General features: G+C 28.7%; 1 protein-coding gene across 1 annotated transcript; it reads left to right on the forward strand.

Annotated features, from left to right (window-relative positions):
* Positions 1-1,948: 1,948 nt before the first annotated feature.
* On the forward strand, positions 1,949-16,029 carry LOC100212928 (intraflagellar transport protein 43 homolog). Its single transcript, XM_065799665.1, has 8 exons — positions 1,949-2,095; positions 2,256-2,357; positions 4,693-4,760; positions 4,954-4,983; positions 5,151-5,273; positions 5,351-5,426; positions 7,882-7,944; positions 15,880-16,029. Exons 1-8 carry the CDS (start codon positions 2,072-2,074, stop codon positions 15,979-15,981), a joined length of 588 nt encoding a protein of 195 aa, XP_065655737.1. The 5' UTR covers positions 1,949-2,071; the 3' UTR covers positions 15,982-16,029.
* Positions 16,030-17,699: the final 1,670 nt, after the last annotated feature.

Consider the following 17,699-nt stretch of genomic DNA (forward strand, 5'->3'; position numbering starts at 1 on the left):
ATTTATCTAGTGTTACTTGATTACAACACTTGAATAAATAACAAAGTTGACAAATAGTTCTGAGCAAAATTGACCAATAAGTCTATTCTTAAAATGGTAATCCAAAACAACCGCGGGAAAAAAAAATTTCTGCATCAATCAAAATTCATCAATTTATTTCGTTATCGAACAAATTTTTTTTTTTTTTATTAGAAATGCAAATATGGTCCTAGATACAAGCAAACTATATAGCTCTGGGTACAAGACTTTAAAGCCTCGTGACAAATATCATCTATTAACATACCCGGATTGAGAGGAAACTTATTAAATGTCGCATTTTGTTCTTATGGAACAAACAAGATACAAACAAATAAAATACAAAAACTTACAGAAAAGCATTTTCTCTAGGATTGTAAAACAACCTGAGATGTCAGAGGCTAAATTTAATTTAGATGATATAATACAATACAAACAAAGGAATACAGTTCAAAAAATGAAACCACCAAATGAGCTGGTGAGAACTAGCAAGGTGTAAGTCAAACAAAAAAAAAAAATTAAGCCAATATTTATGATAACAAAGCATCATTATGTTAAATTTGAGACTAGTCTAAGGTGTGAGTTTATGTAAAGAAACTGGCAACTGTTTTTTTTTTTTAGTTAGTAGGGTTTTTTTTACGATAAATCTAACAAAATCTTAAATATCTAAAATTGAGGAAACGTTGACTTACACCATTCTGATTTTCACCGGCTCAAATAATAGCTTTGCTTATGCAAAACTTGGTTACAACATTGTTTCGTCTGTGTTTGGAAAAGAGAAATCAAAAGTTTTCAAAAATATGACGAATAAGAAATAGCTTCAATTAATCAGCAGGTATGGAGTAACCAAAAAAATATTGAAAATACCTTAATTGAAGCTTTCAAAGAAAATTTAATGAGTTAATTATCATAAGTAACGTCAAAGCATAGCTCATAACTTCTTATAGCTTATAACTTATAACTATTGTTTCTATCTTTTATTTGTTTTTTCAATAACTTTTTTTTATTGAGTAATTTTTTTCAAAATTACTGTTTTTAATTACATCTTTACTTTTTCACTTTTATTATTATTATTTTTAACTACTTACTAAATTTGCCAGACCTGACTAATCATTATTATCATAATCAGAAATTTAAAAATAAGACATAAAAAAAACTTGATTTTCTATCTGAAATCTGTTTAAAAACTTATACAAACGTTAACATGACTTGTAGTTTATAATGCTAGGCATTAATCATTATTCATTTTGAAGAAAGTACAAAGCTCCTAAATAACTCTACAAAAAAATAAATTTCTTATAATTTCTTCAAAAATGGATTTTGTTTGGTAAAATACAAATAAGAATTCAAGTTTTGATGATATAAACGCTAAGGTTTAAAAAAAATGTTCTTGACATCATTAAAAATCCTCCGTTATCACTGCACAGTATTATTGTACTTTAGAAATCATCCTAAATGTTTATCAAAATGACTTTTGATTTTAAGATTAGACGAATTAAACGATCCTCTCTTGATTTCCTGGTAAGTTTTGAACTCAAAGGTTCTTTTTTCCTGGAAAGATTCTAAAATTTTAATTTCAAGGGTCTTATAGGGTCCGCGACACCAGCAATAACTGAGCTTTGCTGTAAAATAAGACCCGCGAATTCAAAAATTGGCTTTTTTTTTTAATTTTGATTGGCTCGCTTGATTGTTATGTTTCTGATTTTACCGAATATTTGTTTGTATTCCTCCAAGGATATAGATTTATAGCTAAGCTTATAGCAAGGATAGTGGTTTGAGTTGATCTGCTAAAAGTATTAGCAGAAGCATTTATTGTTTTTAGATAATGTTTCCATGCACTAATTATATACTTAAGTAAATTTGAATTTTGTATTTATGAATCAAAAATATTATTTCTCTATCTTCAAAAAATAGTTTTAATGTTACGATTTGCATTAGAAATCATATTTTTACGAAAATACAAATTAAATTTTTTCAGAAAAAAGCTAATACTATGAAAAAATAAGATGAATGGATTATTAGAAATTTTATATAAAAAAACAGCTTTATAACTAAGATGGATGAACTTTCGCCAAGAAGGGTCAATTTTTAAATTTATTTCTAATATTGTATAATTTATCTTCTTGATGATGTAAGTTAAAAGCGGAAACTTATAAAAAACAAAGAGTCAATAACATGTCTTTTAACCATTATATACTTTTTTAGATTTTATCTTAATGCTTTATTTTTTTATTTATCAGGAAATAAAGCAAGGAAGAAGAGCTGGAAATGTATTTCAGTCTTTATCAACTTCTATTTTATCAGAGCCATCAACAACAACTGTAACACAATCACAGAATGTAGTGAGAATGAATTTTTTTAAATTTAGCTTTTTCTGAAATTTTTGATATATGTCATAATTGAAATTTAAGATTCTAAGGTAAAGCTACTGTTTAAGGCCTAAAATAATTTTATTTTTTCATATCATTGTGAAAAAATAAAATTATTTTAGGCTTAATGAATTTTTATAAACAGCTCTAAAATTCACTTTATCACTAAATTTCTGTTTATTATTTTGAGCAGATAGCATTTCTAAGAGAAATATGGTTCTGTTGATTATTAATTAGTTTAATTAATTTATAAAAACAAATGTTTTAACTAGCAAGGGCTTAATGCCCAACTGTTAAAAAAAGTGATTAAAGCAATCAAACAACATTGACAGCAAATGAAATCCATGTTTTAATTTTATAAACATTACTTAGATATAGTTTAAATTAAAAAGAAATGTTATTTATTTGTAGAAATAGTTTAAATTTTTCTTTAATTATGGTTTTGATAATGGAGCTTATTTGAGAAGAATGGTTCAGACATCAAAAAAAAGAGGAAAGAGACAGGAATTTCTATGCAACTAGCCAGATAATGACAAATGCCTGTCATATATAAGCAGATGTCTGCCAACTAGGCATCCAAGCATTATTAGAAGTACTTTCCAGCACTAGTTCTCACAATGCTTCTGCCTCAACATCATTACTACATGTATTGCTGTCAACATCATTATTACTGCAGCAATTATTAACAGAATCATCACTTTTATCTTCAGCACTTGCAGAAAGACTACAGACACCATGTCTCCTTCATCATCAAGAGAGTCTTCTATTAGAGACTTAATTCAAAGAACTGCAGCCTAGATTTGTGTAAACTTCTGGCCATGGTAGGTCAGCTGGAGCCAGGTTTTGCTAAGGAGAAAGCGTAACAGATGATGAATGTTTATTCCCAATAAAGTTTTTTCCCAGTTGCCCGCAGGGCAACTGAAATAGTTTTTATTTCTCATTTGAGTTGTCTGCTATATTATTCATTAGTCCAGTATAATTGTTTTTTTTTTGGGTATTTTTTCACAAGTGAAAATACTAATAATTAAGCTTTAGTAAGAAGCAAAATGTTTAGTTGTCCTGTCGGACTACTTACAGGCATTTCTTTTTAAATTTCAGTCGCCCTTGGAGAAAACGAGTCATTTTTTCGAAGGGCATTTTCTCCAATTATAAAAATAATTGTGTGGCTTTCACACAATTATTTTTATCTATAATTAAGACAATGAAAAGGCAAGTTTGTTGTAGTAATATAACATATCAATTTCTAAATAAACATTTTATTTTTAAACGCCATGTAAAATATAAATCAGATTTCATTTTCTAGCAATAATATTTTTGGCTCAGAAACACTTTCCCAGAGGTTACTTTCATGTTGTTCATCTTCACTACTTTCAACAAACTTATTTTACTTTTACATGCTTAAAGAATTTATCTTACTTTTTTGTTCTATATTTTTTTTATACTCAGCATTGTTGTGTTGGGCAATGATGTTTTTGTTAGTCCCGTTTTCCAATTGCTGGCATAATATTATACTTTTCTACAGGTGGACCAGATTCACCTATTTTTAATAAATGTTCTAATCTTTAAGTAGGCTAGGAGCATTTAAAGTCAGTTTTAACAAATTCAACTTTAAAACATTCTTTCTAGCTTAGTGTTCCTTCCAACGGCAAGGAGAATACTTTTCTCCCTGTGGACAAATATGTTAATGTTAATATAGAAAGATACTCCCGAACATACTCTAATAGAGTGTCATTGACTTAACATATCTGATGCATTTATGCTAGCACATTTTAAAGGTGTTTCAAAACGATGTAATAAAAAAGTAATGGCGTCATCTGGGAACTTATTGTAATAAACATTTATGTTTACCACTACTTTTTGATCCCATCTTTTACAACTTAAAACTTTTGGAACAAATTTAAAGCAGTTTTATAGAAGCAAATTTCAATTATTAGGAGTTTTATAGAAGAAAAATTCAATGTGTTAATGGAAGAAATAAGAATGAGCTAATTAAAGATTTTTATTTTATTAATAAAATAATACTATTGCAAAAATTTAAAAGTATTTAGTTATTTATATAGTATTAAGTTTCATATATTTACTTTTGCATAGTTTAACTTGTTTTTTTTAATGATTTTTTTTTAAATTTTGTTACTGTGAAAGAAAAAATTAAAAAACTAGTTAACCATTTGACCTATCAAAATAATTTGTGTTTTAATAACTCTCTTATTTTATTTTTACACATTAATAAAACTAGATTTAATTTATCTAATATAAATTTAGTTTATACCTTTTATTTCTTTTTCAGAAATCTTTTTGTGTGTTTTAGAATAGCTCATCTCCAAAACCTGCTCGGAGACAAAGTGGTTGGTCTGATTCTGTTGATAAGAAAAAGGGGTTATTTTTTATTTAAATTTTTACCACACTTCTCAATCTTATAGTTTAGTTTCTTACTAATAAAACTCAATCACAATGATTACTGTATAATGATCTATCACTTTTACACGAACTATACAATAATATATAATGCATATATTAAAAGATATAATATAAAATGTTCTTTACAAATATCTTCATTTTGATTATTTAGAAAGAACGTTTGTGATGATGATGAAGCTGAGTGAGTTTTATGTTCATAAGTATTTTTTATTAGTATTGTTTATATATATATGTATATATATATATATATATATATATATATATATATATATATATATATATATATATATTAATTGTATTTTCAGTTGTTGTGTTTACTTTTTTTACTTGTATTTTTTTATTAATTAGTGACAGGTTAAAAAGCGATTCAAAAGTTTTGTCAGATACTAATATAGATGATATTCCAGTTATTCCAGATCTTGAAGAAATACAAAAAGATGGTACTACACAGCAAGTTTCTGCTCCTCCGAGGTGATTTTATTATTTTAGTTAATGTAGATATTATAAGTTTCATAGTTAGGTTCTTAAAGAAAAATCTGTTTTCTTAGTGTGCAAGTAACAAGAGTAGCAACATATAAGGAACTGGATCACGATTTTGAAAAACATGCAGGTCTATTAACATTGGTAAGTCATTTGAGTATTTCAGAAGTCTCAATGTTAATCAGTTGTTGTTTTTTAATTTTTTTTTTAATTTAAGGTTATTTAACTAATTTAACTAATAAATGTTGAGTCATTTGTTCTGTGGATTAATGGAACAATTTGTAGCTTGCTTATTAAACTGTTTGAAGTCATAATGAACAGTTTGAAAAGCTTGCTCTGACTGAAAGCCAAGACTTTTTCTAGGGTTTTTCAGCCATTGATTACAGCAAAGAAAGTAAATAGAGCATAATTTGAGCATTTCACTTGTGGTGCTTGTAAGATATGTTATATTTTGATTGCACGCATAGGCTTTCTCAATTCATTAGGTACAACATTAATCTCAGATTTGAAAAATGTTGTCTAATGTTTCTGTTGCCAACAGCATAGAGTACTGTCCTCCTTTGAACTGTTTAATGTGCAATTTTGGTCTATCAAATCTTATTGGTTTATTCCACATATCCATAGAAACTGATGTTTCTGTTTTGGACAGCATTTTATCACCTATATTATACAAACAGTTTGTATCTCCAGAAAATGAGTGAAGCTCCATTGGAAAAGGGATTTCTGCAACAGCTTTTTTTATAAAGAATATAATATATTTATAAGGAATACCATAAAGAAAATCATGAAATAAATCTCAGTCACTCTTAAGGTAGAAGTAAGAAGTGATAAGTCTGAAGAAGTAGTACGAAATAAAAGTTTTAATAAAAGTATAGCATGACCTTAACCATTTGAAGAAGAACACAAAGAAACTAAGCACAAGCTAAATTGTCAAGACTATAATTTAGAGACCAGACTAAAAGTTAGAGAAAGCTAAAGTCAGAGACAAGACTACAAGTTAAGGTGTGAAGGTATGTGATTAGGATTGTTTAGAAAACAAGTTACAACTTAACTAAATAAATCTAAATAAGAGATTAAAAAGACAAAAGTTTTGAGTTTTAAAACCATCAGGGTCAGTAGTTACTAGAACCAATTCATTTATTGTGGTGGGCAGTCACCAATAACAACAATATTGACTGAGTGATGATGAGTATTGATTTGGTCAGTTCCATCAGAAACAGTATCAATAGTGCAGCCTTTGGAAGAAAAAGAATAATAAAGAACGAAAAGCAAGGCGATTGAGTGAAAAGCTGCTAAGTCAAAGCACATAAAAGAATGGATTCAGTAAGAGGATTCAAACCTGATTTCATGACAAATAGGTGAGTTGAAATATAGAAAATATGCCCAGACCAACCATGGCTTTTGAAATCTTTTATGCTAATGGTAAAATTCAAATTTTCATCATCCTTGGCAGTAAAAAACATTATAGCACAGGTTTTTATCTATGCCAGTCTGTTAGATGAAGATATAATAGAAGAAAATAACAGACATTCTTTTATCTTAAATCTAATAACTTACTTTCTGATCATCAATATGGATTTTGATCTTCTCGCCCTACTGCTGATTTGTAATAACTGTTGATTTGTAATAACTGTAACTACTGCTGATTTGTAATAACGGTAATAACTGATAGGTTTTATTATGCATTAGATAGATGTGGTGAGGTTAAGGCTATTACTCTTTACATTTTAAAAGCCTTTGGTAAAGTTTGGCATGCTGGTCTTTTCCATAAACTCTCTTCTTACAGTGTATCAGGTAACATATTTAAGGTTATTGAATCCTTCCTTACCAATCAAATTAATAATCTCCCAGAAATACTCTCCTCTAAGGTGAGTTTTTCTGGGAGATTAAGCATTGTTCACTTATGATACTACCATTTGTTCTTATCTTGATAAGAAGCTAACACTTTCTTATTGCTTAGAGGTCCCCTCAAACCAATCAGAGAGTGTGGAGCTTCTGAGATTGAGAATGAACTCACTTCTGCTACAGCATAGGGCTCTCAATGAGCTAGTGAACTTTAACTCAGATAAAACTCTTTAATTTTTTTTAGCTAATTGTTATCGTAACAATTTAGATCTAGAATGTACTCGATGAGTCATTTACCCTTCTAGGATTAACTCTTACTACCTATCTTTCTTGCAAACCATATATCAAATTCATTGCAAAATTAGCATCTGCTAAGGTTGCATCTCTTTATTGTTCTCCCCACTTTTTTACTCTGGATTCTATTCTTTATCTCTATAATAAATATTGGTTTGTTTTTACTATATAAGTATTTTTTGGTAGTTAACAAATAAAAATTTTCCTGCAGGTGCTAATTAAATACAATTATAAATAATATTTGAATTTATTATAAATTATAATTATTATAAATTTGTTATAAATTATAATTTTTTATTAAATAATGATGATTCATAGTTACTAAATTAAAAATATAGTTTTTCAAATTTTATGAAAAAAAAAAGGTTGAAATAATAAAGTTATGAATTTTCCGTTATGTATGTGTTTTGTTTTAATGAAGCATTGATTCAAGCTAAGTGATAACACAATTTGTTTTTAGGACAAAGATATTGATCTTAAGCTGTTAGGATGTGTATTATCATCAGAAGCTGATGTGTTTGAGGTGAGTGAAGATTCAAGTGAAGAAAATATTATATATATTTTAAACATTTAGTGTTATAAATATTTACAATTGCAATTATCTATAAACATATTTATAGATAGTTGCAATTATTTATCGCCCTAAGAATTAGGAAAAGTAAGGTTGGCAATAAATTGCTAATCTCATTTTTGAGGTTGACCATAGGTTGACAAACTTGTTAGAGGTCGGTCGGCAAAAACTTGTTAGAGATCAGGTCGGCAAAAAAAATTTGACATAAAGAGGTTATCATAAAATATAGAAACCAGGCCAGTGATTTTTTGGTCAACAATTAGGTTGGCATTGCCAAATGTCGACCCTAATTCCAAGGGCTGTATCTATAAATATTTTTATAGATAATTATATAGTTATAACAAATATGTTTAAATACTTGTAAATAGTTATTATTTATTTTATGTATAAATAAATTAAATTGAATATTTTAAATATTTATAAATACTTTAAGTACTTATAAATAGTTTGCTTTGTAAAACTGTTCTTTACCTTGTTCTTTCCATAAAAAGATACCTGCAAAAGAATTTAATTTCTTCATGAATCTTTTATAAAATTAAGTTTATTCTAATTTCAATTAATTTTTACTTTTTTGAAAAATATTGTATAAATAATTTAATATAAATAAACTAATCAGGTTTTTTCTGTGGGGGTTGAACAAAATTTCTAAGTAAAAAAATTAATGATTTCATAAAGTATATAAAAATGATGCTTATACATCAATTAATACAATATAATATAAAAGGATTACATATATATATATATATATATATATATATATATATATATATATATATATATATATATATATATTTATATATATAAGGATTACATATATATACATAAAGGATTACATATATATATATATATATATATATATATATATATATAGTGCTGGCCAAAAAGATCCGACCACTAAGGTTTTTAGACAGAAACGTAGTACCACTTCAATTTAATGATAATATGATTGAATTAAACGCAACAAACAACATTCACATAAGTCAATGACACACTTTCGAAGAAACCAACAAGTAGTTCACATCAGAAAAGAGTTTCTAGTACCTCGAATGTCTTCCTCCGGCTTTGAGGACAGCTTCTATTCTTCGAGGCATAGAGGCAACAAGAGAGTCACAGTAATCAGGCCTTATTTTTTGGGACCATGCCTCCAGTATAGCCTCCTTCAAAGTTGTCGCCGACGTTGAGTTTGCTTTTGCCACTTCTGCTTTCAATTTTACCCAGCAATTTTCAATCAGGTTTAAATCCGGTGACGAGCCAGGCCAAGGAGCAAGAACATTGATGGAATTCTCTTGAAATCATGTCTTGACAATCTTTGCCTGATGACTTGGCACGCCGTCATTCATAAAGATGTCACAGTTGCGAGTTCTGAGCCAAATAGGAACATTTTTCTTGCAAATTTGCAAATATTGCATTATTTGCAAATAATTAACAACTTTGATAGTTTCACCTGGCGGCATGAGATGGATTCCCGCTCGACCTCTGGCAGTAATTGCTCCCCAAATCATAATTGCAAGGCAATGTTTTACCACTGGAGCAACATAATGGGCATTGTAACATGTGTTTGGTGGCGGTCGAACATTCAATTTATGCATAGCAAATTTTTTCACCTGTGATTCGTCTGAGAACATGACACATCGCCACATTGCCACATCCAATTTTTATGTGCTTTACAAAATTTAAGGCTGTCACAAATATTTTTCTGAGATAGTCGTGGTTTTAATGCAGCGCGATAGGATCGAAGACTAAAATCGTCCACAAGACCTCGCCGAATAGTGCGAGAGCTCACATTCACATAAGGAGTTCATTGAGAATTTGTAAAAAGGGTAAATGCCAGTGGGTCCTTTGTGGCTGCACGGCGGATTATAGTGTCAGTTTTTGATGTGGTACATCTTGGTCTGCCATTGGATCTTCCTGCAGCACTGATGCCTGTTGACTTGATGTGCTGAATGATGTTATGAGCAGTTGTCTTAGGCATTTGTAAACGTGCGGCAATCGCACGTTCAGAGTTCTTGTCTTCAATCAAAAGTTGTATTTTAGCACGTTTTCCAGGTGATGTTGTTGCCATAGTCAAATGCAAATAGTAATTCACAGCCAGGCATGCGATGGTATATATAACAATGGAACAACTGTTTTGATTGGCTGATAACTAGCCAATCACGCATGCAAAGCGTGATGGTGAAATTACAAGGAAAGCGCCTACACTACAATGTACATACTGTATACATAGATAAACAATGCGTGGTTGGATCTTTTTGTCCAGCGCTGTATATATATATTTTTTATTTACTAAGTTGTGATAAATAGGAGGAATAAAATTCAAAAAAATAATCAAGTCTTTCTTTTTTTTTATTGCTGATCTCATGACCATGGGCATACAATAATGGGAGCTCAGAGTAACCAGAGTTATTCTGTGAGGAAGACTTTCTTTTTGATATGTCAACTGTTTGAAATGAGTGCATAAGTACCTTGTATCCATATGTATATTCTTGTAAAAATGGCTTTATTATGCTTCTTACACAATATCTTTAACCACTTAACTTTTTTCATCAAAATTTATTGAAAATCGAAAGTTATAGAAGTTCGATTAATAGGTATAAAAGATTCTTACCTAGACAATAAGTTCAAAGCTGTCATTTGTATTTCTGTAGATGGTAAAAGTGTAGGTAAGGTTTTATTTAAATGCCAAAAGTGTATTATCATCCTCACCATTCTCTTTATTAACCTATTTTTGTAAAGTTTTTCGTTGTTGGTGCTTAAGATCTATATTTAAAGAATCTCTCTAAAAAACATCCTGCTCATTTTCTATCAACATATTCAACTTTTTGTATATTTTAAAGGAGTCTTTCATCAGTTGGTGAAAATTTAGATTAAAACTATTTTAAAAAAAAACACTGATTTCATTATACATTGTTATTGTATAACTTAAAAAAAAGTTGTACTTCTAAGTAAAAAATGTACCTCATGTTTAATACTTTTCTATATAAACTCTCAGAAACATATTCTTTATTGTGTCTTTTATACTCATCATACAATATTTTGATATTCAAATCTTGAAATATATATTTTTGTTGACTTTTATGCCACATATAATAAGAGTTGACTTTAATGCCTCAAACAATAATAATTGCATTGATAAATAATTACAATTGTGTTGATAATTTAACCTAAAGTAATTTGAATCAGGTGTAGTTATTTAATTTGAACATTCAGTACTTAGATAGTACAGTGTATTGTCGTAAGAAATAAGTAACTAAAAACTGTAAAAGCTCAACTTTATTCAAGAAAATATAAACAAGTTTTTAGAATCACAGCTACCCAGTTGATAAAAGTTTTTGGATATAATCTCTTTAGTAGCCACATTAAATTTGTTGAAACATTTTGAGGTGCAGCATGCTTTAATTTCCTGAAAACATTTTTTGGCCACATCTTTTCTTGTAAAACATATGTAAGCTTGACCTTTTGTTTGTAAATGCTTGCAAATATTTTTTTCCATTTTTAGGGTTTAGCTACCCTTTTTCTTCTTGATTTATCTTTTCAGTAGGTTCTACAATGGAAAGCCTTTTCTGTAGGTTCTACAATGGAAAGCCTTTTCAGTAGGTTCTACAATGGAAAGCCTTTTCTGTAGGTTCTACAATGGAAAGCCTTTTCAGTAGGTTCTACAATGGAAAGCCTTTTCAGTAGGTTCTACAATGGAAAGCCTTTTCAGTAGGTTCTACAATGGAAAGCCTTTTCAGTAGGTTCTACAATGGAAAGCCTTTTCAGTAGGTTCTACAATGGAAAGCCTTTTCTGTAGGTTCTACAATGGAAAGCCTTTTCAGTAGGTTCTACAATGGAAAGCCTTTTCTGTAGGTTCTACAATGGAAAGCCTTTTCAGTAGGTTCTACAATGGAAAGCCTTTTCTGTAGGTTCTACAATGGAAAGCCTTTTCTGTAGGTTCTACAATGGAAATAGATAGCATATCATTTACTTGGATTTTTGATCATCACTATTATTAGGAGCCTGTTGAGTTTATAGTCTGAATCTGTGTCAGAACTAGATAAATCAAGTAAGCCTTTATCACAATGTGAAATACATAAGTCAGTATTATAAACAATATTAATACATTCAAAAGTATAGATTTGTATTGATAGAAGTTTATTCAAAGGTATAAAATTTTTTTTTTTTTTGCAAAAATAAATAAAAATGTTTGGTGGAACAACTTACTTTCATTTAGCAACTCTTTCACTAAATGCGCATTTTCTAGACAATGACAATCAATCACCTTGAATCATAGATTACCTACTACCTTGAATCATAGATTTACGTACTATAACTAAAAAATAAAATAACTATAAATAAATAAAACTGTTGTACATTATGATTTTGTGAATTTTATGACACAAAACACAAAGTAAATCTAGTTTGTGAGGTTGAGCCAAACAGACACTCATTTAGTTGGTGGAAAACAGCTGATGCCAGATCAGCTTATGTGGCTTGACATGCTCTGGCACTAACTGATGAGCTGTTTAACAAAATGACCCAGTTGTGTTTGGTGCTGTTATCTTTTATTTAAACTACACATGGACCACTCTGGCATTAAAGAATTAAGTTTGACAATGTGTTTTCTGTTATATCCATTGCTGAAAAAATAAGGGTTGGCCTACTTTAGCACACAATATGTATAAATGTGTATATATAGGGGAGAGTGGGGCACCATGGTACACTTTTGGTTTTTGCTTTGTAACAACTTTGTAACAATTTTAATATGCCTTTTTTTTCAAGGGATTGGTTTAATTTGTAAAATGAATATTTGCCTACAAATATAAATTTATAAATTACCAGAATATAACAGGTTAAACTGGTGAGACGATTTAAAATAAAATAAAAATTTGTATCAAGGTACCCATGGGTACCTTGATACACACTACAAGTATTATTAAAAAAGTTAATAAAAAGTATAAAATGTAGAAGAAAGGCAAATTTTTACTTGAAAGATAAACAAATTATAACGCAAATAATGCATCCAATGGTCCAAATCACGTTTCAGAAGACCAGATAATATATAGTTTTGAATGTCATTTTTAAGCGTCAATAAATAATGGCTTTGTATCGAAATTGGATCTTGTAGTATTATATTTACATAAATTTCTTAAAAATTGACTATTAATATTAAAAGAAATAATTTTTAGAATTGTTTACAAAACAATGAATTACTTTTCTACAGTTTTACAGCACAAATGCTGTATCAAATTACCCCATATTTGCTAATAAAAAACAATTGTCTTATTTTTAGTATCAATTTGTTTTTTCAATGATTTTGTTTAATGAAGTAAAAACTCTATGAATTCGTAGTTTACAAAATAATGTTACTTACCAATAGACGCATTGAATAAGATACCTTAAAACTTATCAACTTTAAAAACTTATAAATTACTTTGTCATCAAAAAAACATAAATTTCGATCACTTGCAGGCATCACCTGATGTCAAATGATATAATTTTTTTTTCAAAACATAAATCTAGTAGTAACTGTTTCATCATATGAAAATGGTTGTTAAAACTCTTAAAATGCCTCCACAATTATGTTTCATGGTGCCCTACTCTACCCTATATATATACCACCAATTTTTTTTATAAAGAAAGTCAACTTGATGTTGACTTTCTTTAAATAAGATCTTGAAATGAAAAAGCGTTACCTTTAAAAAATACATTATATAATTTAACGTTGCTTTAACAGTATTAACTTTAAAAGTATTAACTTATATTGTAATAAAAGTATTACTCTTGCGTGCTTAATATTAGGAGAGGGGGGGAGGGGCTTTTTTGGTCCAGATCTAATAAATGGGGGGAGGGAAGAGAAAGTGGGAGTTTTTATTTTTTAAGCGAATTAATTGCTAAAAATCAAATTTCATATTTCTTAATTTAATTAATAAAAAATCGAATTCATATCCCTTTAGATAACAGATTTCTTTTGATATAATAATGGAAACTATTTATTTGAACAACATTTTTTCTTAACATTGTGCAGATGAATAAAGAACAATCTCAAAGATACTGAATTTCAACTAAATTTTCTATTGTCATTAAAACACAGAAAATATTAATTTTGGAAAAAATTTGTAACTTATATGGAATATTAAATTTATAAAAACAAAATAACAAACTAAAACTTTTGCTAATTTCATTATCAGAATGTCATCTGCCAGACAAAACAATTGTGGCTAATTTAGGAAAAAAGTGCCATTTTCAAAATGAAATAATTAGTTTCGTCCGCTGAAACTAATTATTTCATTTTGTCATCCTTATTAACCAGTAATAAAAATTGTGAACACAATGGACCGCTAGAGTGACTTTTCTAAATAAAAAAACCATTATCAGGACAAAATTATTTAAGTTTTGCTTTCTACTTGAAAATATTGGTGAGTATTAATATTTTAATTAATTATCGCATCAGCGTAGTAATTTATGTGTTAATTTAAGCTTTTTTATTGATTGAAATCGTTTTCAATCAAATTTAGAATTAATTCGCCTTCTGATAAAAAAATCTCCCACTGTGTGTAAGGAGGAGGGGGGAGAGGTTGTCTTAATAATAAGGTGGGTGGACATTTTTTATAGAACACAAATAAAACAATTTAATTCAGTGTGGCTGGTGGTCAAATGCGCATTTTTTTCACAAGGATTTAATATGTTTTTATAAATTTTATACTATTAATAGAAATAAACGAAAACCTAATTTTTGACAAGTCGAGATTTATGAGATTTTTTGAAAGTCGACGATTTTTAAAACCTGATTACTCTGAAAGTTATTATATTGTGTTATTGTTTTGATGAAGTCATTTTCTTTGGAACAATATCTTTTAAATTGGTTCTTTGTAATAGCATCTTTCACAGCAATGACTACTTCGATTTTCTGAAGCATGCTATCAACAGCTATTCCATGCCTTTAAAATGCAATTGAAACACATGCTTCATCATTACGCATTCTTTTTTTAATTTTATCATTTAGTAGGGATTTAGGTCTGGTAATTGTCTAAGGTAATGTGGTGTGCTTAGAATCATTAATTCATAGAAATACGTTCCATCTGGAAATCCCATGCAACTTGGCTTTGCATGATGAACAAGGATCCTACGGAACCGGTTTTGATCCATAATGTCATTAATCTTGTGAATCCATCTTCACTGTACAATAGTTCATTCATCATGTGCACCATTGAAGGTTATGCAATATGTTGGCTATTGATAAAAGAGGCTTCTTGACAGCCCAATTAGAATCTAATTTTATATCACATCCAGTTAGGACCATTATATATATATATATATATATATATATATATATATATATATGCTAAATTTAAAAAATAAAATAAATGAAACTAATTTAAACTTCGGTGAAATGCTTTAAAAATTAATAAAAAAGTAAATTTTTCTGCAAAAAAACTTGGCCGGGTTTGTTTTTGACGTTGACTGTATGTAGAATCTTTTTTATAATTTTTAAAATTTTTTTTTGTTTTATCTTCATATTCTCTTAAATACCACTTTTGAAAATTCTAAGACTGAAACCTTTTTAATAATGCTTTTTAATAAACGTATAACAAAATATATTTTCCAATTTTTAATATTCGACGCTTTTAAATTGATAAAGTTAATGAATCTTTGAAAATAGAATTTCCATATTCTAACAATTATTTGCCCCTTAAAGCCATCTCTCAGAGTCATTTTAATTTTTAGATTTAACCTAAAGAGTTCTTTCATAATATAAAGCGATCCAAAAACTTTATGATTATAATGTTTGAACAATTTTTTCTTATTATTTAAATAATTTTTTCTTATTATTTAAATAATTCTTATTATTTAAATAATTTTGGGGGATAATTGTTAGCGATTGTTTATCTTATATATTGAATATCTTAGGAAGACAAAGTATGGGAATGGGATCGTGTGTTTGCTGAAGTATCTTCAGAGTTACGAAATGATTGGGAAAGTATCAAAGTTATCAATGATAAAAGTGATTAAAATATGATATTACGCGCGCGTGTGTGCGTGTGTATACATACATACATACATACGCACACAGATATGTATATATATATATATATATATATATATATATATATATATATATATATATATATATATATATATATATATATATATATATATATATAAATATAATATATATATATATATATATATATATATATATATATATATATATATATATATATATATATATATATATATATATATATATATATATATGTGTGTGTGTGTGTGTGTGTGTGTGTACGCACACACATATAAGTATTTATATGAATATATTTATATTATGAAAATCTAATGTATTATGATATAAAATATGGAATATGTTTAATTTTGTTTTTAAAATTTGCAGATTGTAAAGAAATTTTTAGCTTATAAAAATAATTTTCGACGCTTTTTTTATTACGGATTTTAAAAAAAAAATAATTATATATATATATATACAGCTGCGAAAATAAAATAGCACCACCACCAAAAATTGGTTGAAATTAGAATTTTTAACTATTTTTGATAGTTTGAAAATCTTTTAAATACATATTTAAAAGTAAAATGGCTTATAATTTTTATAAAAAACAAAATACACGAGTTTTAATATATAGTATTCATTTATTAAACAAAAATTCAAAAAAAAATCAAATAAAACGCGAAAAAAATAATAGTACCACAGGTTTAATGTGTACTTTAAAATAAGGAAATATTATTAGATCAATTGTTTTAAACATTTTACAATAAATATTAGTTATTTCTTAACATATTAGTATTTTGCAGCGTGACCTTTATTGGCAATGACGGCTACACAACATCTTGGCATCAAGTTAACCAAGTCCTGACATCGCTTTCGCGGAATTTTGCTCCATGTCTCCTTAACTACGTTCCAAAGTGACTCCTTCGTGGTGGGTTTGGCACCAGCAACCACCTCCTTTACGTCAGCCCACAAATTCTCGATTGGGTTAAGATCTGGCGACAGTGCTGACCACTCCATAACGTTCACTTTATGCTCCTCAAACCAATTCTTCGCCTTCTTGCTAGTGCGCTTTGGGTCATAGTCCTGTTGGAACACCAAGGGCAACGGCATTTCATAGTCTGCATACGGCAACATCACTTTATCCAATATATCAACATAAACGTGTTGGTCCATAATAGTAGTAATGTGATGGATGGGCCCTACTTCGTAATAAGAAAAGCATGCCCATATCATTATACTACAACCTCCATGTTTAATAGTTTTGATGGTATATTTTGGATTGTATTCTGCATTCGGCGGTCTTCTGGCATACGCCCGAGAGCCTTTTCCACCATAAAGCACAATCTTACTTTCGTCTGTCCATAAAACATTCCTCCATTTTTTGAGTAGCCAATTTGAGTGTTTTTTAGCAAACGCAGTACGCTTTACAACATGTTTGGCACTTAAAAGTTGAACTTTTCTGGGGCTACCGGCTTTTAATCTATTAATACGCAGACAACTCCGAGCTGTTTGTACTGTTGCATCGATGTTAAAGTCCTTTTTCAGCTCGGTAGCTGTTTTAAAAGGTTCCTTTTTAGCCTGTCGGACTAAGCGATTGGCCAGCAATGTTGAAATAAAACGTTTTCGACCACGTGTTTCAGACTTTTCTTGAAATTTTATAGCATTTCTTATCATTTTATTGCAATATTCAACTAAACGACCAACTTCTCTATAAGATTTCCCTGCT

The sequence above is a fragment of the Hydra vulgaris genome, chromosome 06 (assembly GCF_038396675.1).
Source record: "Hydra vulgaris chromosome 06, alternate assembly HydraT2T_AEP".
In the NCBI taxonomy this organism is placed as follows: Eukaryota; Metazoa; Cnidaria; class Hydrozoa; order Anthoathecata; family Hydridae; genus Hydra; species Hydra vulgaris.

Bases quoted from the DNA above. Each gene is read 5' to 3' on its own strand.
- LOC100212928 (XM_065799665.1), top strand. From the start codon at position 2,072: ATGGATGAACTTTCGCCAAGAAGG. The intron at 4,984-5,150 runs GTGAGTTTTATG...TTTATTAATTAG, and splicing joins TGTGATGATGATGAAGCTGA to TGACAGGTTAAAAAGCGATT. The intron at 7,945-15,879 runs GTGAGTGAAGAT...TGAATATCTTAG, and splicing joins CAGAAGCTGATGTGTTTGAG to GAAGACAAAGTATGGGAATG.